This window comes from Sinocyclocheilus grahami, unplaced genomic scaffold (assembly GCF_001515645.1).
Source record: "Sinocyclocheilus grahami isolate Dianchi unplaced genomic scaffold, SAMN03320097.WGS_v1.1 scaffold553.1, whole genome shotgun sequence".
Lineage (NCBI taxonomy): Eukaryota > Metazoa > Chordata > Actinopteri > Cypriniformes > Cyprinidae > Sinocyclocheilus > Sinocyclocheilus grahami.
In genome coordinates, this window is record NW_015505732.1 from 850,838 (window position 1) to 878,213 (window position 27,376).

A 27,376-nucleotide genomic window follows, 5' to 3' on the forward strand; every position below is an offset into this window, starting at 1 on the left:
GTGTGTTTGTGTGTGGGAGAGGCGTGATGCAGCGCTCTGTTGTGTGTGTGTGTGTGTGTGTGTGTGTGTGTGTGTGTGTGAGAGAGAGAACCATGATGCAGCGCTGTGAAGTGAGTGAGTGTGTGTGTGTGTGTGAGAGAACCGTGATGCAGCGCTGTGAAGTGTGTGTGTGAGAGAGAGAGAGAGAGTGTGTGTGTGTGAGTGAGTGTATGAGAGAGAGAGAGAGTGTGTGTGTGTGTGTGTGAGTGTGTGTGTGTGTGTGTGTGTGTGTGTGTGTGTGAGAGTGTGTGAGTGTGAGTGAGTGAGTGAGTGTGTGTGTGTGTGTGAGTGAGTGTATGAGAGAGAGAGAGAGTGTGTGTGTGTGTGTGTGAGTGTGTGTGTGTGTGTGTGTGTGTGTGTGTGTGTGAGAGTGTGTGAGTGTGAGTGAGTGAGTGAGTGAGTAAGTGAGTGAGTGAGTGAGTGAGTGAGTGAGTGCGTGCGTGCGTGTGAGTGTATGAGAGAGAGAGTGTGTGTGTGGGTGTTGGAGCCAAAATGACAGGCTCCACTACTGTATTTCACTCATGGTGAGCTAAGTGTGTGTGGTTCACCAGACTTATCCAGACGCTCATGGAAAATGACACTGACTGCTTCACACACACTAGATCTTATGAGCTTTGTGCACTCAGCTACCTCAAAATTGGTCAGTTTAGAAGACATACAGCTTTATGTGGGTAAATATGTTTTTCACACAAGTTGTGAGATGTTGTGAGTTCAGGAGAGTGCATTTGGCTTACACTTTGCTGTGGTCACCATCTGAAACTCTTGCATTATGATAGCTAGATTAAACCTAAATCCAGATTTAGGGCTAAATCCATCACATACACACACATAGAGGCTTACAGTCACTCTTCACCCAAAAATAAGATTTTGCTCATATAACCACATGCAATATGACTGACTTTTGTCTGTAGAGAGAAGCTGCTCTTTCCATGTAATAAAAGTGAATGGGGACTGGGGCTTTTAAGCTTCTAAATGACAGAAAAAGTACAATAAAGTTGTCCTTGCAAACCGTGCACTATAATCAAAGAGGTTTAAAGCCATGCCATAGTTTTGTTTAAGGAATAGGCAAAATTTAAGCATGACATTCACAGGATCTTTATTTTTGGGCGAAATGTCTCTTTATCGGCAACCTTGGTCTGAACTTCAGAAAAAGCCATTTCTCATGTGTTTCTTTGGCAGCCAACTTATAATTATAGTGTAGAAATATGAATGTGACTGCTGCTGAGCAGTTTCTGCATCTGTTTGCTTTATATCGATCTTTTACAGATAGAAAATCAATGCTTTGCTGTTGTTTGCAAGTAAAATCTTGCAGGTTTGCTGTGGGAGAAAAGAGTCCTGTTAGTCACCCATTTACATGCTAGGTTTAAATTGTTCTGTCAGACTGGCTTCCAAGACTTCAGCTGGTCTGAAACACAATCACGTGACCTCGTGTAATACCCGATTATATCCGCTTGTGTTGGGCTGCTGATTAACAGCGGTTTGGTTTTATTGTACCATATAACTAAAAATCCTTTTACAGCAGCTAAACAAACTCCATTAAGCCAAAAAGACTTAAAGTCCATAGCAATAAACAAACACTAAACGTCTTAGTCCATTCAGCCTCCTTCACATCTTGGATACAAACTCAAAAACTGAAAAGTTTAGTCTGGGTTACCTGTTTGAGAGATTTTTTTGTATTTATATTGTCAAATGTGACCCTGGACCACAAAACCAGTCATAAGCGTCAATTTTGTGAAATTGAGATTTATACATCATCTGAAATCTGAATGAATAAGTTTCCGTTAATGTATGGTTTGTTAGGATAGGACAATATTTGGTCGAGATACAACTATTTGAAAATCTGGAATCTGAGGGTGCAAAAAAATCTAAATATTGAGAAAATCATCTTTAAAGTTGTCCAAATGAAGCTCTTAGCAATGCATATTACTAATCAAACATTAAGTTTTGATATATTTACGGTAGGAAATTTACAAAATATCTTCATGGAACATGATCTTTACTTAATATCCTAATGATTTTTTGGCATAAAAGAAAAATCTATAATTTTGACCCATACGATGTATTTTTGGCTATTGCTACAAATATCCCCCAGCGACTCAACACTGCTTTTGTGCTCCAGGCTCACAAATATTCTGTAATTCTGCACTTGAATGAGCATCAGATGATTAAAATGAAAGAGATCTGCAGTTGACAACCTGTCATTTCTCTAAAGAATTATCTTCTTCTTTTCAGTGCAGAATTGCATTTGTGCAAGTCGAAATATAAATAAAAAAGGTAAAAAAAAAATGGTTTTAGTTTTTAATCTGACAATTCTGACTTTATTTCTTGCATTTTCGGGTTATAATTATGAGTTAACATCTCTGAATTTTGACTTCTTTCTCAGCATTGCAAATTTATAACGCACAATTCTGACTTTATTTTTCTCAATTAAGAAGGATAGGAAAAGATGCTGTAAAAGTTTCAAATTCTCAAAGACATTCTTGTCCTGCAATTTTCATAGTGAGTGATCAATATTTTGTATGTTGACCAACCAATCAGATGTTTTATCTTGCTTAGTAGAGTCAAATCAATCTACAAGTGGTTCTAATGGTTTCATTTCTATTGAACTGCAGAACTTTGAGCCACATTTATCTTGCTCTCTAGTCAGTATGATTTTTTCATTGAATATGGCTTCAAACTGCAAAAAAAGTGTTTTTCTTACTTAGCATTTCTCTCTTGTTCTCCATTACAAATATCTACACATTCTTGAATCAAGATACATTAACTTAAGATATTAAGTCTTTTTTTCTGATAAATTGATTTTTTTTTTTAAAACAAGAAAAAATATCTGCCAGTGGGATAAGAAAAATAAGCTTGTTTCCCTTTGAATTAAAGGGGTCATATGATGCGATTTCAATTCTTCCTTTCTCTTTGGAGTGTTACAAGCTCTTGGTGCATAAAGAAGATCTGTAAAGTTGCAAAGACTAAAGTCTCAAATCCAAAGAGATATTCTTTATAAAAGTTAAGAGTCAGCCACGCCTACCTAAAACCCCTCGTTCTAACACGCCCCCACGTGTCTACCTCACTATGTGGGAAGATTTGCATAACGCCGGCCAAATGTTCACGCAAAGAAAGAAGGTGTAACTTTTATTGCTTAAAGATTAAAACTTTTCTTACCCCACTGGCAGATCATACTTTTCTTCTGAAGCAAATGTATCTTGATTTAAGAATGTTGAGATGTTTGTAATGGAAAACAAGACAAAAGTACTAAGTAAGAAAACCATTTTTTGCAGTGCAGAGGCAATGTATTTATTGTACGTTTATTTGTTGTTCTTTGTTTGCAGGACGGTCGAGAGAACATCAAGGCAGAAGCTCTCGTTAGCCAATCAGAGAGAATTGAGAACCACAGAGAAGGCAAGTTAAATCACACAAACTGAATGTCCATCTGAGAGAAGAGTTTCATCTTCCAAAAAAAGTTTAGAAACATTCCACATGAAGGTAGACGAGGGTGAGGGGGACGTTCAGCACCCCTGGAGATGTAAAACTCATTGATGTCTGTCCTACCAGCAGGTCAACCCCTATATTTAGACCCAAAGTCTGTTGAAGTAAAACTCCTTTCCTGTGACCCTGACATTTGTGGTGTTAGTGGTCCTTACTCAGCTGCTCAACCCAGTAATTTTGGCCAGGGTGAGAGCAGGGCCAAGCAAAGACATTTTGGGAAGCCACTGTTTGTTATTCAGGTGGAGACAAAGGAAGTTTGGGGCTGGAACAGGACGAGGAAGAGCATTTATACACAGTTGTTGTGGAGAATGAGGGAAGGACATGCTTTTTGTCATGCATGCATTTTGAAGTTTGGGTCAGAGACTGAAACCGATTTTGAGTTAAAGGAATCAGATATATAACTTTGACTGTGTTCTAGAATCTTTATGCTCCTTTATCCTAAAACCGCTTCTTGTCTGTCGTTTCCCATGAAAACAGTACTGTTGTGGTACAGTAGTACAGTGATGGTGACAGGTGGTAATACTATGGTAATTCAAAGGTATTAGGCTGTCAGTGCTTTTAACATAGTGGGTTAAAATGGATTATCTCAATAATAAAATGTGACCCTGGACCACAAAAGCAGTCATAAGTGTCAATTTTTTGTTTGTTAGGATAGGACAATATTTGGCAGAGATACAACTATTAGAAAATCTGGAATCTGAGGGTGCAAAAAACTCTAAATATTGAGAAAATCATCTTTAAAGTTGTCCAAATGAAGTTCTTGGCAATGCATATTACTAATCAAAAATTAAGTTTTGATATATTTACAGTAGGAGATTTACAAAATATCTTCACAGAACATGATCTTTACTTGGCATAAAAGAGAAATGTATAATTGTGACCCATACAATGTATTGTTGGCTATTGCTACAAATATCCCCCAGCGACTTAACACTGCTTTTGTGTTCCAGGATCACAAATGCTAAAGGAATAGGTCACGCATATAATTTATTTTTGAAAATGCGAAAGGAGATGTTTATGAGATAAATGGTCAAAATTATGAGATAAAACGTCTTGATTATGACAGTCGAAATTATGAAAAGTCGAAATTGAGACCTAATTATGACGTAAAAAGTCAACATTATTAGGTACTGTCATAACTTATCTTTCGTTGTACGTTGTCATTTTGACTTTTTTCATAATTAAGTCAGCAGTGACAGTATCTCATTTTGGATTTTCTCATAATTAAGTCAATTGTGAGTTACACCGTATCTACACCGAAAGCGACCGCTGCAAATCATTTGAACTTTGTGTCAGTACGTCATAAATAGAACGAGATCTCATTATTATGACTTAGTATCTCATAATGTTGTCTTTGTCATAAGTATCACTTTCATATCATAATTCTGACTTAGTCTCTCATAATTTTGACTGTCATAATTACTGAGATTTTTTATCTCAGGTTTGAAAATGACAATCATAACGGCAAGTCAAAATTGAGTCATAATTATGAGTAGGGTTGCAAAAGGTGGAAAATTTCCAGCAAATTTTGGAAATGTTCCAGAAATTTTGGAAACTTTCCAGGATTTTTTGGGAATATTCAAGGGATTCTTGGAAAGTTTCCGGAAATTTACCGGAAATTTTCCACCCCTTTGCAACCCTAATTATGAGTCCGTTTCTATGTTAAGTCATAAAAAGAAAGTCAAGATTATGACATACTAAACATCATTTTGTCTTTTATCTCCTAATTATGAGACAAAGTCATAATTGACATGAAATTATGAAATACTAGGTCATAATTTACATTAAAATGATGTGTTGTAATTATGATTATAATTTTTTTTTTCTTATGTGGTGAAAATGGGCTTCATACAAATCCCAATCGGTTTGAGTATATTCAAATTACGTGAAAATATGAATGAATGTCTTAATATAGAGTTAATGTAATAATGTAAATACAGAATCATATGTGCTTTTTGTGTCATTTCTGCAGAGTAAATTTCATTTTAGGTGAGCTATTCTTTCAGCAAAAGATGCAAAACAAATCTGTTTTTCCAACGAGATATGATCGAGGGAGTGTTGTTGTGTTTGACACACTGTTTTATAGTCTAGCATTTGTCTGAGAGTGTGGCGAGCCTTTCTTTGTGCTGAAGGAGAAGAATGCGTCTGGGGTTTGGATCTCTGAACTTCACTGCCTGCCACATCACTTGTGGTAAACAAAGCAGACAAGATGGGAATCAAATTAAGCACTCGACCAGGCCAAAAACTCGAGACCTCACAATTACAGGTCTTAGATGCATCATGTATGTTCACTTAGTCTTAATTTAGTGGAGAGAGTCATTTAAGGGAGTTTCTGATTGATAATAACAATGGGTTTTCTATGCTATATATACACATCTTTAACTAGTTGAGTTTGCAGTCTATCCCTTTGTCTCTTTCTAATTCAAAAATGTTAAATGTAACTTCTGATATTCTCAGCAGCATCTTGCCATAAAAAATATCTTAACTCTTTAATACAAGGAAACGTTCTTGATAAGGAGTATATCCTGACTCTGTAAGCAATGAAAAGAACGCAGCGTATGCTTAGACTAAGCAGCCCAAAAGCACAGATTTGCTCTGCTCCTTCAGAGATCTGAGAATGGTGGAAACAGAAAGATACTTCCTGACCAGATGTGAAAAGTATCAGGATGTCGGCAAGACTGCTTTTACTACAAATTACAGGGATCTGCTCAGAAACGCTGTTACCTTAGCTCTCTCTCATTACGGCTAGAGTCTGAGACCGACGCGTGAATGTGAATCTCTCAAGTATTGTCAGTGAACTGGGCATTTTTTCGTCCTGTGTTGCAATCTTTGCTTTTGCCACACTACAAAAAATGCCTCAAGCGTCAGGTTTGAATTTGGAAGCTTGCAATAACAGGTTTTAACAGGTTTAATGAAAGAAGGAAAAAACATCTTCAAATTTGAGCTTGTACATGCAAAGTTGTAAAATTGTGAGTATTTTGCTGATAGTCAGCTGAAGGTTGGATGCTAATGTCACTTCCTGTGCCCTCCATGTATTCTGCGTCTGGATATCTCCCAAACAGTGTGCGTGCACGCAGGAAATGTGAAAGGAAATGTCCTATCTCCACCCAGCATGCACAGCTCATTACAATCACCATCTGACATTCCCTTGGCTTAGTTCTGTTCGTTTTGTCTGTTCCCAGCTGCATATATTTGCTTTATGTAGTTAACCTAGTACTTCACCATGCATGCTAGTCTTAAAAGGCTCCTGAAAGAAATTCAGTATGCTGTATTCATCCGTTCAGTATGCATAAAAAAGTTTAAGCTGTATGCGGTGAAGTTTGAGCAAAGCTACAATGCAATGCAATTCCTGATTGTCCCATATTTTATTAAATGCTAGCAAGATCAGTATACACTGTGTCTGAAATGGCATACTTGTATTAAATAATGAAAGCGTTAAAGGTAATATTACATATATTAGTAATATGGTCGGTAAGATTTTTAATGTTCTTCTGCTCACCAAGGCATCAATTATTTGATAAAAAATGCAGTAAAAACAGTAATATTGTGAAATATTATTACAATTTAAAATAGCTGTTTTCTATGTGAATATCTGTTAAAATGTAATGTATTTCTGTGATCAAAGCTGAATTTTCAGCATCATTACTCCAGTCTTCAATGTCACATGATCTTCAGAAATCATTCTTAATATACTGATTTGCTGCTCAAGAAACACTGAAAACAGGTGTGCTTCTTCATTTATTTTGTTAAAACCTTGATACATTTTGTATTTACGGATTCTTTAATGATTATAAAGTTCAAAAGCACAGCTCTTGATGTCACTTTTGATCAATTTAATGCATCATCGCTGAATAACAAATAAAAGAAAATCTTACCGACGCAAACAGTCGTGTACAGGTTCACTCTCACTAGGTTTTAAAATCAATAGTATGAATGGAAAGTGTGCTGAGATCTGGTCATAGCTGAAGTGGACTGAAATGAGACTGAGTCCACTTTAATGTCAGGAACGATGTGGTGTTTTGTTTTTTTTTCTCTCATTTTGGTTGGTTATTTTAAATGAGATTTGTGGAAACACATCTGAGTCTAACCTCGAAGTTCCTGTTCCAATGCACTTACAGTTATGTGTTTGTCTCTTGTAGCCTCAAGCCCTGACATGGTTTTAGTACTAGATCCTTTGGTCAGAGAGAAAGTCTCTTGTCCTCTGACTCAGCGGATCCAATGCGATCATGGCTCGCCCTCCTCAGAAGTCATTCCTTCATACCGAGAGCGGTCAGACTCCGGAGAATCGAATGACAGCAGCTCCCATCAGAGAAAGAGGCTGAACTCCAGCGCCTCAGACCGTAGCCACGAATCCCTGTCTACTGCTGAACCTCATCTGACGGACCAGAGCTCACCGTCAGGTCCGGCTGCAGAGCAAGTGAGGGCAGCTGTGAGTTCAGAGGCTCTGCAGACGGATCGAGACCTGAAGACACTTGACAATGGCCTGGAGACGACTCTCTTTCAGAGCACAGCAGCTTCACAAGCATGCACACTGAATGAGACGAGTAAAAGAGCTGAAGACGTCTCAGGACAGAAGGTGAGGAGAAGTGAAAGGTGTCTCATGGGAACACTTGCTCTGTTTGATCCACCAGGAGGTACTATTTGTCTCTGTTTTATCTCTGAATCCATCCACCACTTGCTCCGACTATCCTCCGTGCCATAACAATGTTCAGATGTGATTAAGAGAGAATCATTGGTGGTGTTTGGCTAAGAATCAATTTTAACATTGTTAATTTGGTTTTTTCATTCATGGGCAACAGACACAATACCTCAGATCCTGTGGCTTGTTGAAGAGTGCGTGCTTTCAACAATTCTTGTAAAATAGGCAAAAAATCCCATAGACTTTTTTAGCCATTTATAGAGACCAGAAATAGATTCTGTATAGTAACATGCTTAAACCACTCTGAACGACAACATATTTGACCAAATCCTACAATTTAATGTAAATACACTACCATTCTGAAGTTTAGGGTTGGCAAGTTTGTGAAAGAAGTCTCTTCTGCTCACCAAGGCTGCATTTATTTGATCAAAAACACTGTAAAAACTACAATATTGTGAAATATTATTTAAATTCAAAAGAAAGGATTTGTATGTGAATATATTGTAAACTGTAATTTATTCATGTGATCAAAGCTGTATTTTCAGCATCATTACTCCAGTCTTCAGTGTCACATGATCTTCAGAAATCAGTATAATATGCTGATTTGCTGCTCGAGAAACATTTCTGAATTATCATCAATGTTGAAATGTTTTTTTTCAGGATTATTTAAAATTTTTAACAAGTTGTGCTGCTTAATATTTTTAAAAATATATATTTTACATTATAAACGTCTTTACTCTTACTTTTGATCAATTTGATGCATCCTTGCCGAACAACATATTTGACCAAATCCTACAATTTAATGTAAATACACTACCATTCTGAAGTTTAGGGTTGGCAAGTTTGTGAAAGAAGCCTGCTCACCAAGGCTGCATTTATTTGATCAAAAACACTGTAAAAACTACAATATTGTGAAATATTATTTAAATTCAAAAGAAAGGATTTGTATGTGAATATATTGTAAACTGTAATTTATTCATGTGATCAAAGCTGTATTTTCAGCATCATTACTCCAGTCTTCAGTGTCACATGATCTTCAGAAATCAGTATAATATGCTGATTTGCTGCTCGAGAAACATTTCTGAATTATCATCAATGTTGAAATGTTTTTTTTCAGGATTATTTAAAATTTTTAACAAGTTGTGCTGCTTAATATTTTTAAAAATATATATTTTACATTATAAACGTCTTTACTCTTACTTTTGATCAATTTGATGCATCCTTGCCGAATAGAAGTATTAATTTCATAAAAAAAAAATGTTTTGAATGTTAGTGTAACTCTATTAAAAAATATATCTTGATAAAACTCGATAAAGCATCTCTTTAAAATGCTTACTGCTGTAAACAGACATCGCTGCTACTGTGAACTGTTTTATGTCATGCTGTGAGAAGTTGATTTTAAATGATTTTTTTCTTTAGATCACATCAGGTAGAGACGCTCTCCTGACTTCTCTCACTAATGGCAAGGATACAGGTGAACAGTTCTGCATATCACATCAAAATACATGTTGATTAATAAAAGATTTAGCCTTCGAAATGCTTAATGACTTGCATATGTTGCATACCTGGCAACATAGATGCCCAGCAGGAAGTATGGCCAAGCTGATGTCCTCCTGCTTTTGTTTAAAGTATGAAGATAGAGATCCTCTCGCAGTCAGCAGGCCATATCCCAAGATCCTCACTCTTCCTTATGACCTAATAGGGCCATTACCACATTCACAAGCGTAGAGGCCCGGTCCTAATCAGTCTTTCCAGAGACTAAAACATCCTGCATGATCCCTAGGACTGAAAAATCCCAAATGAGATGGAATTAATTACCTTACTGTCACAATTGTTTATTCTAGACACAATGAAATTAGATGGAGAGCAAGTGAAGACTTTGATTAAAGGGATAGTTGAATATTCTGTCATGAACGTCAAACAAGTTATATGTGAATACATAGCTAAATTAAATCTGTTCATCATATAAGCAATAGAGTCTCTTCAGAAGAATCATATGGATTTCTTTTAAGATGTCCTTATGAAGCGTCAAGTTTTGGTGGAATGGATTTCAGTGAAATCATTAAAAATATCTCCACTTGTGTTTTGAAGAGGAATGGGTTTATGGGTTTGGAACGACACAAGGGTGAGTAAATGATAGAATATTCATCTTTGGGGGAACTGTCCCTTTAAATCTCTTGCTTTCCTGCTTTAACCTAGAAGAAAGCTCCAGGACTCTCACATAGGTCTCCTCTAGAGGTTCAGAGGACGTCTCAAGGATTGAGATTTGCTAAGACACCAAAGTCTACAATGAAATGTCTGGGATTTAATCATTAATAACTTCTTCCGAGACGACATGATCTGGGCTGTGCTGTCCACAATTATTTGATAGCTTATACTGTCATACAGGCTTCATTTTAATTATCATTTTTAATGTACGGTAACACTTTATTTTAGGGACCAATTCTCACTATTAACTAGTTGCTTATTAGCATACATATTACTAGCATATTGTCTGTTTATTAGTACTTATAAAGCACATTTAATGTCTTATTCTGCACGATCATATTCTAGATCCCTTAATTCACCCCATACCTAAACTTAACAGTTACCTTACTAACTATTAATAAGCAGCAAATTAGGAGTTTATTGAGGCAAAAGTCTAAGTTAATAGTGAGAACTGGTCCTTTAACTAAAGTATGACCTAATGGTTTTTTTTTCTTCTTCCAGATTTGAATTAAATTAATACAAATAAAAAATTTTCTTTTCAGATTTTAAAAACAAAGCCTCATTCTCGGGGCCCGTCATGCGCGCGAACTCTGTTCGTGACAGGATGCGCAAGTTCACCGAACCTGTTACGAACGCACCTAAAATCAGCCGCAGTTCGTCTCATTCCACAAACACAGTGTCTGCAGAGAGGTCCTCGTCCTGTTCTTACTCCATCCCAAAGAAAGAGAGGAATGTCACTGAGAACATGTTGGCCCAGCCCAGGCTTTTCTCCAGCCAATCACACGCCGCAGTGGGCGGCTCACACGGCTGCACTGAAAATGTCAGGCGTGCATGTAGCAGTTCAGAAGAAGTGCAGACTCCTGAGGGAGAAGCATCTTCAGGGACCCACGACACCCGAGGTGAACCCGAGTCCAACATGAAGACCTTCCTGAGCATTGAGATCAAAGACGGACGAAACCCATCTTCACTGTCATCGCCCTCTGCAGCCATAAACATGAGCCCTCGAATCACCACATCTGCTGCTCCACAGAGAACAGGTAAGCAAGTGAATCAACTGATTCATAAAACACACAGGAATTTTGTACCCAATTATGCATTCCAAAACAATAGTGGGTGAATTGATGGATTTGCATGAATACATTTATAATTTTAGATACATTGAATGCAATGTATATTGCTTTGGAAAAAAGTCTCTGCCAAATGCATAGATATGTAAATGTATGTATAATTTAAAAATATATTCTACTGTTCAAAACTTAGAGTACTTAGGCTCAGTAAGATTTTTTTTTTCCCGCAAGCATGCATTAAATTGGTGACAGTAAAGACATTTATAATGTTTCAAGATATTTATATTTTAAATTATTGATGTTCTTTTGCACTTCCTGTTCATCAAAGAATCCTGAAAAAAAAGAATCACAGTTTCCTCAAAAATATGAAGCAGCACAACTGATAATAATCAGAAAGTTTCTTGAGCAGCAAATCAGCATATTAGAATGATTTCTGAAGATCATGTGACACTGAAGACTGGAGTAGAGTTTCCGTGGGTCCTTAAAAAGTCTTAAATGGTACAAATAAGTCTTAATTATGATTTCAAGAGGTCTTATATTTGGGGACGGAAAGACAAGAATCGAGATATAGCTCAATGTGATGATTAAACTTCAAAAGGCTGGTTTTATTAAATAAACATGAGCGCTGCACGTTTCAAAGTCTCGAGCTGCTGGTTTGTGTTCTGCCATTACTGGGAAAACTGCTGTATTTCTGCCATTCCTGCTGGTAGAAAATGAATGTGCATTTTCAATGAGCCCGTCTGCTGTTTATGTTCAGACCAATGCGAAAATCCACGCATGTTTAAATTCTGCAAACACGCAGAGCTGTAAATGGGAACTGGTGGATTGACAAGAAAATGCATTCTAAAAATCTAAACAATTAAGACAGTAAAATATATTTCTATGTTATTTAATTAATATAATGATTGATAATGAATGTTTAAATTAATATAAATTAATATAATTGCTACTTATGACTGATTCAATTTCTTAAAAATGGTTTAAAGCCTGAAATGTGAAGTTTATAATTTTATAAAACTTTGTTTTTGTGAAAACCTTTATCCGAACTGTAAATTAGGCATGCACCGATACTGCGCTCCTGTACTCGTACTCGTACTCGTAAAAATGCCCCGATATCAAAAGCCGATACCACACAGCGTGTGAATAGAGCTGTGTCCAGAAAAAGAAACACTGAAAACAGAACAACCGAGAGTAGAATGGAGTTATTAGAGATTAAAGATGTCGATGAAGTACATGCAAGTAATTAATATAATGTTAAACATTCAATATTCACGCCTGTATAGCTGATGTGCGCGAGCTGATAAGCAGAGTGCGCGGTGGCACAGATGCACGAGCTTGTTGAGTGAATATCTCACAGATATCACTGGAAAGTTTGTAGTTCGGTCAGATATGTCAAAAGCAAGTAAGAAAAAACAATGCACAAGTTACTAAAGATTTTTGATGGTAAGGAGAGCAAGAGAGCGAGAGACCGAGAGCGCACACTTCTGTTGCATTATCTTTATTGCTGTTCGCTCCATTAGCTCATGCATTTAGATTAAAACTAAATCGTAAATATAAAACAAACAAAAATTATAGGGGCATTCACTATAAACAACATTTATTTTAAACGTCAAGCATACACAACTTTCTTTAAAGCAGAAGTGAAACTAGCAGACTGTGTGAAGTGCGCTAGGCTGTAAGTGTCTCTCTCATTCCGCACCAATACAAACGTGTGTGCGCTGCGTATGTTTAGCTTGCTTTAAGGCCAAAGTATACTTCGGTTTTTACTCGTACGTGAGGGTCAGTGTACACTGCGCATGACACAAATTACATCACCAAAATAGTACGCGTGCACTCGTATAATGTATAACGAGTGGTTCCCTGCATTATTTTAGGAAAACGTTTTGAGACTAACATGATTCATATTATTATTATTATTATTATTATAACATTTTTTTTTCTGTACCCAGTTTTTAAAAAATTACAAATGCTGTGAAAATACAGGTATCTGTATCGGCGAGTACCAAAAATGAAAGTATCGGTATCGGACTTGTTCTGAAAAAGTGGTATCGGTGCATCCCTGCTGTAAATCATGCCTTTTACAGTTTAATATGTTACCATAGACATTGCCCTACCCCGCTCATATGGCATTAATTGTATTTGTGCAAGTCTCAAAAAAGGTTTTAAAGTCTTAAATTTGAGCTTAAAATCCTGCAGAGACCCTGAGTAATGATGCTAAAAATTCAGCTTTGATCACAGCAATAAATTACATTTTAACATATTTTCTCATTGAAAAACAGTTCTTTTAAATTGTAGTAATATTCCACAGTACATTTGCGGCTAACAGCACAAGTTATTGTCTTGCTTATAACATAATTTTAAAGTAATTGTCTCAGTGAAATGGCAACTCTCACAAAATATTTACACCCATCATGTTTTTCCCCCTTGAAATGCATGTTTAGGTGGCCTAACTCTAGGAAAGTGTCACCAATTTTTTAATTTTCCAATTGTTTAGCAGCCACTAAAATGTTATTTAGTGATTGGTCTCTTTTGATGTGAATCAAGTAAGGATCAGATTACCGTTCTTGTGTTGCATACATTTTTTGTTGTTGTCATTTGTTTTATTGTAGTATTTACTCACATTTTGGTGCTTGCACATATTCATCTGTAGAGCTACTGAACTTTTGAAATATTGTACAGTACACCATTATTGTGTGTGTGTGTGTGTGTGTGTGTGTGTGTTACCAGGATTCACATGTAAGATGGCAAATTTAAGAATGTAGTATCACCATGGACCATTACTTCTCTTCACAAAATCTCATAAACACTGATATCACCCGTGTCAAATTTTGCAATGTACAAAATAATGAAGTGTATTTCTTATAATCACTCCTATAAAGAGTACATCTTCAGATGCTGGGCCAATTAAAACAAATCTGTTGCTCTGCTTTGGATGTCTATACATCCAAAATAATGTATAAAATATCCAAACAAACTTTTCTGTTGTATTTTTTGAGCAGAGAATCAGGATCAAGTGAAGGTCCTATGTCCTGTTTCCCAAATTTGAGCAAGTTTTTGAGTCCTGTTGGTTAATGTTTAATATCTTGTATTGTATTAAATTTTGTATTTGTTGCTGGATAGTTAAAGGAAACCAACATTTTACATTTTCTCTAAATTCCTAGTGGCCATTCTGTCCTGCGGAGAATCATAATAGTCCTGTTGAGAACTACTGTAGCCCTTTAGTTTCATGTTGAGTTGGAATTTTGTATGAAATTTTCAATTATGGTTCATTCGGATTGGTTTCAAGTAGGGCTGTCACGATTCGAGTACTCAATTATTAAAAAATCCTCGATTGCATTTTGCCTGTGGCAGTTAACTGGCTAAATACTGGAAGTGACGCATTCTACGGACAAGAATTCATAAAAAGCATTATTTGACCATTTTCTAAGGCTGTTTGAAATATTAAAACCATTTACAAATCATAATAAATCATACTGCTGTTGTTAATTCACAAAGGCTGTGATTCAATTAAATAAGTACATGTGGTGCAGGTTTAACCTGTGCTTTATTTCTGTGCGTGTCGGTCACGGCTCCGTTCACAGTAAATGCTGCTCCGCACAAACCTTTATAATTTACATCCGCGGTCAGAGCGTCTCAAACGCCATCTCTGCATATGCTGTGAGTCTGAGTATAACGTTCATCTGAGAACATGTGCACCATTCTGTCAGATTTATAAGGTAAATAATTTATAAAGCCACACCAAGACAGGAGAAAACATCATCATCTTTCTAAATATGCTAACTGTTCGTCACGACTTCAAAATAAAAGTTTAACCCTCGCTCTGAGATTGCATGCTCTGATGTCCGCATATTCAAGAAATTACAGCAGCTGTAGCATTTCTGTCATAAAGAAGTGGTCAAATGTTAAAGATTAAGTGGACATTTTAATTAAATATTATTATTACAATCGTCAGGCCATTGGCGCCTCTGCAGGCATTTGATATTATACATAATGTACACAAGTTATGATTATATTGTTTTATTACATTATGTATTTTAACTGTTTTGTTCAAGAAAACCATATGACTACTTGCTTTTGATATTTTATTTGAACCAATTATTATTGCCTCAATGCTGTTATATATTTAAGTAATTTCAAAGTTCGCTAAGCTCTGTTTTTCTACCGATTACTCGATTACCAAAATAATGTTAGTGACCACCCGAGTTTCAAGTGATGATTCTAAAAGTATTCTTTAGAAATAGTGGGTTTTTGCCCATGGTGTTGAGGTCACAGGCCTAGAAAGCTGGAAATGGTAAGCTAGTTAAGCCGATCCAGATACCTGTACGTTTCACAGATGTTTTTATGGGGAAGGCCAAGTGAGCTGATGGAACAAACTGGAGTGCAAGCTGTGCATATTCTCCGTTTGGCAGCCATGTTGGAAATTTCACCCTAAAATGTAATATTTCCATTCATTCCTTCTCCATGATTCAAGTAGAGTATGAGTAAGCCTATTTAATGGTTTGCATATAAACTTTAAAAGAATCTCTTCTCTAGAAACTGTTGTGGTTCCTTTAAGAGGAAGTGGATTTCAACCTGTGCTCCTGGACGGTGCTTATGAAAGTGAAATCATGGTAGTTTACCCAAAAACAAAAATATTCTCATTTTAGACTGTTTGCACCCTTATTTTTCCTTGTAGAGCCCGACCGATATGGTTTTTTTTGGGACCGATACCGATATTAGGGAGCAAAAAATATTTTTTAACGATATTCTGTGTGTATTTTATAGTACAGTACCAGGTCCCTTGTAGAGCCCGACCGATATGGTTTTTTTTGGGACCGATACCGATATTAGGGAGCAAAAATATTTTTTAACGATATTCTGTGTGTATTTTATAGTACAGTACCAGTCAAAAGTTTGGACACTTTCCCATTCGTGTGTCCAAACATTTGACTGGTACTATATATAGAATACAGTATATACATAAACAGAATATATATACATAAACACATTTTTTGCAATGATCACTCAAATGTGGTGATCAAACACTTATAATGACGTGACAGAGATACGTAATGGAGGCAGGGCATTTAACAATTTAACAAACTTTATTATCCAAAATGAGTCTGACATCAGTGCACTGAACAGTAAAGTTGAAATTTATTCGACTTTAATTCAATTAAATTCCATTCAACTTTATTCCGTTGAAATTTTTAACTTCGGAACATTCATTCACGGATTTGCGCTACTGTCTTCACACACAGACGAAACTTACTGGAGAAGTGTGAAGTGTGACATAATATACCTCTGTAAATAAATACAATATAAATAGGGATGCACCGAAATACACATTTTTTGCAATGATCACTCAAATGTGGTGATCAAACACTTATAATGACGTGACAGAGATACGTAATGGAGGCAGGGCATTTAACAATTTAACAAACTTTATTATCCAAAATGAGTCTGACATCAGTGCACTGAACAGTAAAGTTGAAATTTATTCAACTTTAATTCAATTAAATTCCATTCAACTTTATTCCATTGAAATTTTTAACTTCGGAACATTCATTCACGGATTTGCGCTTCTGTCTTCACACACAGACGAAACTTACTGGAGAAGTGTGAAGTGTGACATAATATACCTCTGTAAATAAATACAATATAAATAGGGATGCACCGAAATGAAAATTCTTGGCCGAAACCAAAACTGAACAAAATTAAACACTGGGTCGAAGGCCGAAGACTGAATACCGAACACGGTTTTTCGAGTTTATTTTCCCCATGTATTTTGCCAATTATTTTTCACCATTGCATAAATTAAAAAGCCAAAATGTGCTTTTTACTGTTTTGTCTTGCTTTTAAAAAAAAAAATCAATTACAAAACAACAATTAAACAATATTTAACACTGAACATTTTTAACATTCTAGCAGACACTATACCAACAAAGCACAATTTAACTTAAAATTAATAAGTTAGTAAAATAATAATTTTTGGCTAAAAGCAGCCTTGCTGAGAAGAGACTTCTTTTAAAACATTAGAAAATATTACAGATCCTAATTTGAACACTATGTGTGAATGTTATAATAAATGTATTAAAACAGAGCTGTTGTAATGATTATTATCATTATTATTGTTACTTTTTATTTTATTTTACTATTTTATTTTATTTTATGTATCAGCTCAGATTTTCCTCGCTCTTGGACGCTCTTAACACTAACCCTGGTTAACGAGCAGATCTGCTGTGAGTTTGTGCAGTGCTGTCAGAATACATGCAATGCGTGCGTGTATTAGAAAACATAACATTCTGCAGTTTATTTACTAATTGTTTAAGGCCATTTCGCGATTTCAATCATCATAGAGTAACCAGCAACAATCCCCCTTCCTCTTCTCATTGAAGACATGTGATGCAGTCCTAAACAGTCTCTCGCTGTCGGTGCTTGTAATGATTTTTGTGTCTTTCTCCGACAGTTTAAATGCTTCCACACTGCTGACGTGTGTGCTGCATAATAAAGAGTGCGCCAGTGTTGCCAATTTGGGGATTTTGTTGCAACACTGGAGTGCGCGCCTCTCACTCTGCACTGGATGCTATTTGATCGCGTCATATCATTGTTCGGTACAATTTATTTGGTCTTTTCGCTTATTCGGTTCGGTTGCCAAACATTCAGTGCATCCCTAAATATAAATTCACTTCTCGCGCACTTTAATGCCCTTTGAATGTAACGTGTCCGCTCCCTTGGAACTGGAATCATGGAGGAATTTAATGTGAAGTCCACTTCGCAGGGCACTTACGGTCGAATAACTTGAATTACGCTTAAATGCTGCTGCCTGAACAAGATACCTCCTTACTGAAGTGAAAGTGTTGACTGGTGTCACTATCTCGCGAACGCGCCAGTGGATCTCCTCCAAATTGGGATCCCTTCAGCTTGAGGAGCCCTCTCGAACGCCACCCTCCACGTGTCGGTAGCCCCCCGGGATCGCTTGATCGGTTGGCGTCGGACCGCGAATTTAACCACCCGTAACTCCCGAACCCCGGGGGCTATCGATGCGGGGCTGGTCTCATTCGAAAGCAGACTCGTTATATGTTCTGGAAAAAAAATTAATATCAGCGGCATATTCGCCGATACCGATATATCGGGAACAGGCTCATATCGGCCGATAATATCGGCAAAACGATATATCGGTCGAGCTCTAGTCCCTTGAAACCCATATTGTGTTTCTTTTTTCTGTGGAACACAAGATGCTTAAGAAAATGTTCAGGCTGCTCTTTCCATTCAGTGAAAATAAAGGATGATTTGCAAAAATAAAATTAAAATCATAGTGTGTGTGCTTTACTGAAAGTCTTCTGAAGCCTTATGCTAACTTTGTGTAAAGACTAGATGGTAAAACTTCAGATTAGGGAAGACTATTCACTATTAACTTATTAGCATGCATATTACTAACATATTAGCTGTTTATTAGTACTTACAAAGCACATATTAATGCCTTATTCTACATGAGCATATTTTAAATCCCTTAATCCTATCACATACCTAAACTTAAAGGGGTCATATGATGTTGCTAAAAATAACTATGTTGTGTATTTGGTGTAATGAAATGTGTTTATGCGGTTTAAGGTTAAAAAAGCACATTGCTTTCCACATACTGTACATTATTGTTTCTCCTCTATGCCCCGTCTTTCTGAAACATGTCGATTTTTACAAAGCTCATCGGTCTGAAAAGCGAGGTGTGCTCTGATTGGCCAGCTATCAAGTGCGTTGTGATTGGCCGAATACCTCAAGCGTGTGACGGAAATGTTACGCCCCTCACCATACTGTGATGCCCTGTCCGGCCGGAGCGACGAGACAAAAACATTAAAACCCATTATAAACGAGGCATTTGTTGCATCCAGTGGGGACATAATTACGGATTATAATGACTTATACTGTCTTTTTACGTGTTGCGTTGCATCGCGCCGCATAAACATAAAACCATGTCTGCATTTGTGATCGGAGAAATTACAAACAACAAGTGCTACTCTACACTGCTCAAAACTCACGTTTGAATCGTCAGCGACAAATTCTTTAAACATAAAAAACTTACTTACAGTCTGTGAGTCAGAACAACCGGCATTGTATCTCTTTGGATTTGAGACTTTGACAACTTTACAGATCTTCTTTATGCACCAAGAGCTTGTAACACTCCAAAGAGAAAGGAAAAATTGAAATCGCATCATATGACCCCTTTAACAACTATCTTACTAACTATTAATAAGCAGCAAATTAGGAGTTTATTGAGGGAAAACTCTTAGGTAATAGTGAATGTGTTCCTTAATCTAAAGTGTTAACGACTAGATAGAGACTGAGCAAAATATTTTCCCACGTTGCAGTTGTGTTCTCAGATCTGTAGCTTCTTCAGAGTCATTTTTGTGTTTTTTTGCTTCTGAAGTGTCTTTGTGAAGATTTGACCTTTTCTAAGTACCGTCTAGAACGGTTTATTCTAGCATCCGCTTCTTGTCAATTGAAACAGCAGCGCAATATTTCGGCTTCCAAACATTTGGATGTTTTGTATCCATTTCCCAATTTATGAATTGCACTTTTGTCTTCATTTTCACTTGGACTGAAGCAAATCTTTTTTTATGCACTGATAGCAATATAATGCAAGCAATATTAGATAACTTCTGTTGCGTAATTTGAAGCTGTTATCAGACTTTCCATCATGTTTTCTGTTGCTTCCCCCAGGTTCTGAAATAGTAGTGAGATGAGATGAAGTGCATTTCATTTTTAAAGTATTTAATTCACTGAATTATCCAAAATATACATTGCCATATTTGGTAACACTTTACTTGAAGCCTAATGCTTTAGATATTCAAAATGTAATGCCATTGTACGGTATATTTTGTAGAGTTTACTGACTAAAGTTAAAATGCATTATATATGCCGATTCCATGTTGCATCTGAAATTGTCATGTGTGTAATGCATTATACTTTCTAAAGGTGTAAGTATTATAACTGTATAATTCATGCATTAAAAATACTTTGCATTGAATGTAAAGGCGTCAAGTAAAGTGCTACATTTTAATTTTATATGCAGACCATTTTTAGTTGAATTTCCATCAAAACTAGCTCATAAAATTATATAACCGTAGTATTTTGGTTAACTGGCATGTGTGTCTATGGACCCCTGTCATATAATCATAATTCACATGCCAGTTCACCCTCTTTCACCCGGCTGATGCATAAACACAATCACTATTCTCCTCGTTTTATCATATCGCTCTCTGTCTGTCTCTTCTCTGTTTCATCAACAGACCGTATTTGTCGTCGTGCCACAGCTCTGTCAGATCTTCCTTTTTTGGAAGTGCTTTGCTCATCCTTGCCTCTGAAAGGTCTCGCAGGCAGGGGAACCGTACTTGAAAGCCTCAGGATATTTAATGCTATAGAGCTGCAGTAAAATAGTGTTTACCGTCTTGCTGAACCACATAAGGACCCTGGTCTATTGTAATCGCTTGCGAACTGATGGAAGAGACTATAAACAGAGCAGGCTGCTTTATTTAAGAGCCACATTCACTCTTTGATTTCGTCAGCAGCGTGTTCTTGGCCAAAGAGGTTTTTATTTGGGAATTTATTGACGTTTTAATGTCTTTAAACAAACCAGATCTCTTGGGATAAAACACATGTTTTCAATTAATAGTATCAAGTTCTGATGGAGAAACAACATGATTGAATTCATTTGATTGGAGAAAACAAAGAGACTTTTTGTACACTAGTACATTTGAAAGTTTGGGTTGTTCAGATTTGTAAGTTTTAAGAAAAAAAAAAGTAAGTCTCTTCTGCTCACCAAAGCTATATTTATTTGATACAAAAATACAGTAATACTTAATGCTATAGAGCTGCAGTAAAATAGTGTTTACCGTCTTGCTGAACCACATAAGGACCCTGGTCTATTGTGTATTGTGTAAATATTGTAATCGCTTGCGAACTGATGGAAGAGACTATAAACAGAGCAGGCTGCTTTATTTAAGAGCCACATTCACTCTTTGATTTCGTCAGCAGCGTGTTCTTGGCCAAAGAGGTTTTTATTTGGGAATTTATTGACGTTTTAATGTCTTTAAACAAACCAGATCTCTTGGGATAAAACACATGTTTTCAATTAATAGTATCAAGTTCTGATGGAGAAACAACATGATTGAATTCATTTGATTGGAGAAAACAAAGAGACTTTTTGTACACTAGTACATTTGAAAGTTTGGGTTGTTCAGATTTGTAAGTTTTAAGAAAAAAAAAAGTAAGTCTCTTCTGCTCACCAAAGCTATATTTATTTGATACAAAAATACAGTAATATTGTGAAATATTTTTATGATTTAAAAGGACAGTTTTCTATGTGAATATAAGTTAAAATGTATTTTATTTCTGTGATCAAAGCTGAAATTTCAGCATCATTCCTCCAGTCTTCAGTGTCACATGATCTTCAGAAATCAGTATAATATGCTGCTTTGCTGCTCGAGAAACATTTCTGATTATTATCAATGTTGAAAACAGTTCATATTTTTGTGATTTAAAAAAAAAATTATTTAATGAATAGAAAGTTCAAAAGAAAAACATTTTAAATATAAATCTTTTGTAGCATTATAAATGTCTTACTGTCACTTTTGATCAACTGAATGCATCCTTACTGAATAAAAGTATTATTATAAAAAAAAAAACTGGAACTGTAGTCTTCAATTCCAATAAATTGTACATAACTGAAAACTCACGCTGCAATATAATTCATGATACTGGTTTCACAATACAATTTTCTCACTATATTTTTTTTATATAGAGATTAAAATAACATTTAAGACAAATTCTAAATGGAAAAGTGTCCTTTTATTATTTCCCAGACAAAATGTTGCACATTTCTTTGTGCAAACCCCCCCCCCCCTCCCAAAAAACACTTTAAAACAAATCTCTTCATAAAAACAAAGACTTTTTTTCCAGCAGAAAATGCACCTTGCACAGTAAATGCATTTTAAGCAAACACAGAATGGTCTGTTTTTTTTCTTTCTTTTTTAGTTTTCTGGTTTTAGTTAACTATAATAAGCCTGGACAATATGTGCTGATGCAGCAAGTGGTGCATTTGTATTCCACGCTGAACGTATCCAGAGAGCGCTGAGCAGTGTTTACATTAGCAGTAATGTGACCATGCTAATTTATGAGCCCTATGTGGTGCCGTTGTTGGCAGCTTACATAACAGATTAAAACCTCCACTCCGACTGAAGCTCGATTTTACGTCTAAACAGTGCTGTGTAAATATTTCTTGGGGTGGCATGATGTCTTCAAACACACACCGTCATTAGACGTTCTTTAGAAGCTGAGTCTCATCTAAATCTTGTATTTGTCTTAACTGTTCTCATTTGTGGTTTTCTCAGAGCTGACGCTTGGTTTAAGAGCGACACCGTTCAAAGTGACCAGCTCAAGTCTCTCGTCTGGATCCTCAGTTAAGGTATTTAACAGAAGCAGACTGTTTTAACACAAAACAAATCTATATTAGTCAATGTTTTGTAGCATAAACAGAAGTCGTGATAAGTTTTCATCTTCTCTTTGACCCTTATAAGATCCTTTTTTGCTGCTGTGCCTTTAAGGCCTTCACATAAATTACATCTTTGCATGTTAAATGAGTAACGGCGCTTTGCTGTGTTAGCGAGACACTCACTACTGTCTCAGTGTGAACTTTGACACTTTCAAAGGTCATTGTCACTCACTACTGAAACAGCTGACAAGTGCAAACAATTCACAAAAGCTTCAGAAAGGAAGTGCCTCTAGGACCAAAGACGTCATTCCCTCTGTTCATGGGACAGAAACCCTACAGTGACCCGTGAATGTCATGCACACTCTCACAGATTAAAGTCAGCATACAGTCAAAATGGCATGTTACTGGTCTTGTTGCATGTTACAGTTATTTTCAGTTAGGCATCAGAACTTTTGAAAGCAGCAGAAAAAACATAAATATCCACGTTTATACCTCAAAAAAAATATATTTTTTAAATTTCACTCCAGGTGAAATGAGCACAATTTTGTTTCTTGGACCAAGAAAGACCTGTGATCGAAGACATTTAGGCCAAAAAGTTAATGTAGTGACAACTACACTATCATTCAAAAGATTGGGATTGGCAAGATTTTTTTCAATGTTTTTTAAATAAATATTTTATGCTTATCAAAAATACAGTAAAATTTTGAAATATTATTACAATTTAAAATAAATGTTTTCTATGTGAATATCTGTTAAAATGTAATGTATTCCTGTGATGCGCAGCTGAATTTTCAGCATCATTCCTCCAGTCTTCAGTGTCACATGATCCTTCAGAAAGGATTCTAACAAGAAACTTTATATTATTATTTTATTATCAATTTTGAAAACAAGATTCTTCAAGATTTTGATTTCAAGATTCTTTGACAAATAGGAAGTTCAAAAGAACAGCATTTATTTGAAATAGAAATCTTTTGTAACATTTTAAAAGTCTTTACTGTCACTTTTGATCAATTTAATGCTCCCTTGAAGTCTTGCCGCGATAGACGGTGCTGACGGTGATACCGGTGTTAAGCCGCAACACTGGTTACGTCACTTGCCCACTGCGTCACCGACCCCCACAGTCGTTTAGATTTTTTTATAGTCATAAAAATCATTTAGTTCAGTAAAAGAACAGACACTGCAATTAAAAACTGAACGTGGCTGCTCAATGTAGCGTGCCGAACGACAGTTGCAAGAGTGAGGCGAGACAGACGAGAAGAGCGAGGCGAGACAGACGAGAAGAGTGAGGCGAGCTGACCGACGAGAAGAGCGAGGCGAGCTGACCGACAAGAAGAGCGAGGCGAGCTGACCGGCGAGAAGAGTGAGGCGAGACAGACGAGAAGAGCGAGGCGAGACCGACGAGAAGAGCGAGGGGAGACAGACGAGAAGAGCGAGGGGAGACAGACGAGAAGAGCGAGGGGAGACAGACGAGAAGAGCGAGGGGAGACAGACGAGAAGAGCGAGGGGAGACAGACGAGAAGAGCGAGGGGAGACAGACGAGAAGAGCGAGGGGAGACAGACGAGAAGAGCGAGGGGAGACAGACGAGAAGAGCGAGGGGAGACAGACGAGAAGAGCGAGGGGAGACAGACGAGAAGAGCGAGGTGAGACAGACGAGACGATCGCGGATGATTTAGTTTCGAAATGCAAAAGCACCTGTTTGGCAAAATTTTTGGGATTTTGAAAAGCCTGTTGACTTATCTAAGGTGATTTTGGAAGTTTTTTTAAACATTCGTTTCTTTTTTAATTGGTTCCAGGTTTGCCGATTTTTACTTTATTTAAACTTTGTGTCATTTATTTATCAAGGTGTATGCCGTGCCTCCAAGCTTTCTTACTCGTTTTGCTAATAAACGTTCTACGTTTCTTATTTATTTGGTTATATATTATACATGTTTACTTATTTCCAGTTTTGTATACCTATTTAAACTTTATGTGAGTTATTTGTTATTTTATATTAGGCATATTAGGCATAGCATGGTGTATTTGTATTTGTTTTGTTAATAAAAGTTCTATGTTTTATATATAGGCTAAAGTGAGTTTGACGTTGTATTTTGTTGTTGCATTCAAGCAATTGACGCCGAACTGCCGCTAATTCGAAAGTGAAAGTAAAATGCGCACGGCACTTTTAAGCTATTTAAAAGCGAAGGAAAGCGAGGAAAAGAGGGAACGCCCCCGCGGTGATACCGGTATTACCGGTGTTGTCACACGTCGATTAACTGGTGGGAAAATTTCCTCACCGTCACAACCCTACACCCTTGCAAAATAAAAGTATTCTATTCTATGAAAGAAAAATCCCTAAACTGTTGAACGGTATTGTATGTCTTCACTCATTCACACATCTCTCTTCCTCTGCCATAGTTTCTCCCATCAGCCCTGTGGTCTCTGGGATCTCATACATTAGTGTCCAGAGAGAGCAGTGTTGCCAGATCTCCGTAGAAAAACAAAGCCAAAACAAGAGACTTGCCTCACCAAAATAAGCCCTAATACGGGACTGAGTTCTTTAAATAAGCATAACTGCACATAAATAAGTGTCTTTGAGAAAAACCAAGCTTATAAAAAGCAGACATGGCAACACTGAATGAGAGCACACTGCAGCTTTTACGAGCGTGAACAAAACACAGCACCTCTGTCAACAATGGTTGACTTAAAATGGTCTGATATAATGCGTCTCCGCTCATTTTGGTCAAAAATCACAGACACCAAACAAGTTAAACTCGCTCAGTAGTATTGTAGTTTTGGTTGTAACTCTTATACAGTCCCACATTTAATTGCAGTTGGAAATTGCTGTGTGTGTGTATGAGAGAGAGTGTGTGTGTGTGTGTGTGTGTGTGTGGCCTTTGTGTTTCAGTCATCCTGTCTCCCACAGAGCATAATAAACACTTAAAGCACATCTTATAAAACACTTAAAAAAAAAAAATACAAATTGGATTCAGAAAGTATTTAGACCCTTTCATTTTAATTATGTTGCGGACTTATGCTAAAATGTTTTACATTTTTTATTTCGCATCAATCTACACTTCATATACCCTGTCATGACAAAGCACAAACCAGATTTGTGATAACATTTTTAAAATTATAAAACTGATATATCACACTGCATAACTTAGTGCTTAGTTGAAGCATCTTTAGCGGCGATTACAGCCTCAAGTGTTTTTGGGTTTGATGTAACAAGCTTTGCACTGGATTTGGGGATATTCTGCCTCCCAGCCGGACCCAGGTCTCTCCAGAGATGTTTGACTGATGTGTACAAACATCTCAAAGATAATCCAGAGAAATGAGATGCACCAGAGCTAGATTTCAAAAGTCTTCGCAAAGGCTAGGAATGTTTTTGTCAGTGTAATAGTTCAGTTTTTTTCTTTTTAAACTTGATAAGTTATCACTTACCACACATCTGTTTTTAACTTTGTCATAACAGGGTGTGGAGTGTAGATTGATGTTAAAGAAATAATTTAAAGCATTTTAGCAAAAGCCTGCAATGTAACAAATACTTTGAAAAAAGAATACTGTATGTAATCCTTTTGGACACTTAATTGCATGTTAATTAGGTGCTTAAGTCATTTACTTAAGCAGGGCTTAAGCACATCTTTATATGTAATTTCATGATTACTTCTATTGTCTTTGAAATATGGTTAAAGTGCACTGCTGAATGTACTGACAAGTATTTATGGTATAAATATATTTGAATGTCATTTCAATGGAAACTTGAATGTCTTGCATTTAAATATATTTGTAGTTAGACGTTTGTAATGATAACGCTGTGATTTAGTATATTTTAAAATATATTAACTTTAAATGTAATATTAAATAACACTCTACAGTTAAAATTATAATCCAGTACTTTACATGTGCTTTAGTATGTTAGTCAACACTTCAAAATAAGTGTACTTAATTAAATGCACTTTGTAAAATTGTATTTAAGTGTGTTAAGAAATGGTCATGAAAGTGTCTCTCTTTGAGTACATTTAAGTGGCTTTTTATTTCATGAATATTATCTGCAAGTACAGTTTTTAAGAGTTTTCATTGTTTTTTTTAAAGGGGTCATATGATGCGATTTCAAGTTTTCCTTTCTCTTTGGAGTGTTACAAGCTGATTGTGCATAGATAAGATCCCTGAAGTTGCAAAGACTAAAGTCTCAAAACCAAAGAGATATTCTTTATCAAAGACTCTGCCACGCCCCCCTAAAACGGCTCGTTCTAACACGCCCCCACATATCTACCTCACTATGTGGAAATATTAGCATAATGCGCCCAAATGTGCACGCAAAGAAAGAAGGCGTGGTTTCAGTAACCGCAGTTAGTGTTGAAGCAGCATGTCAGGGAGACGCTGTGTGTTTCTAGGCAAAGCAAAAGCACTTTATTTGGCCTTCCGGAAGTAGATGCATTTAGGAATCTTTAAGATCACTTACAACAGAACAGCAATGCATTTTATGGACGACCGTT

General features: G+C 36.5%; 1 protein-coding gene across 1 annotated transcript in view; it reads left to right on the forward strand.

Annotated features, from left to right (window-relative positions):
- Positions 1-27,376, forward strand: part of LOC107556010 (smoothelin-like) — a 66,593-nt gene that overhangs the window by 1,136 nt on the left and 38,081 nt on the right. Inside the window, exons 2-6 of the mRNA XM_016238976.1 lie at positions 3,363-3,432; positions 7,659-8,095; positions 9,578-9,632; positions 10,909-11,403; positions 22,800-22,873. Coding sequence (XP_016094462.1) covers positions 3,363-3,432; positions 7,659-8,095; positions 9,578-9,632; positions 10,909-11,403; positions 22,800-22,873 — 1,131 coding nt within the window. The remainder of the gene's footprint in view (positions 1-3,362; positions 3,433-7,658; positions 8,096-9,577; positions 9,633-10,908; positions 11,404-22,799; positions 22,874-27,376) is intronic.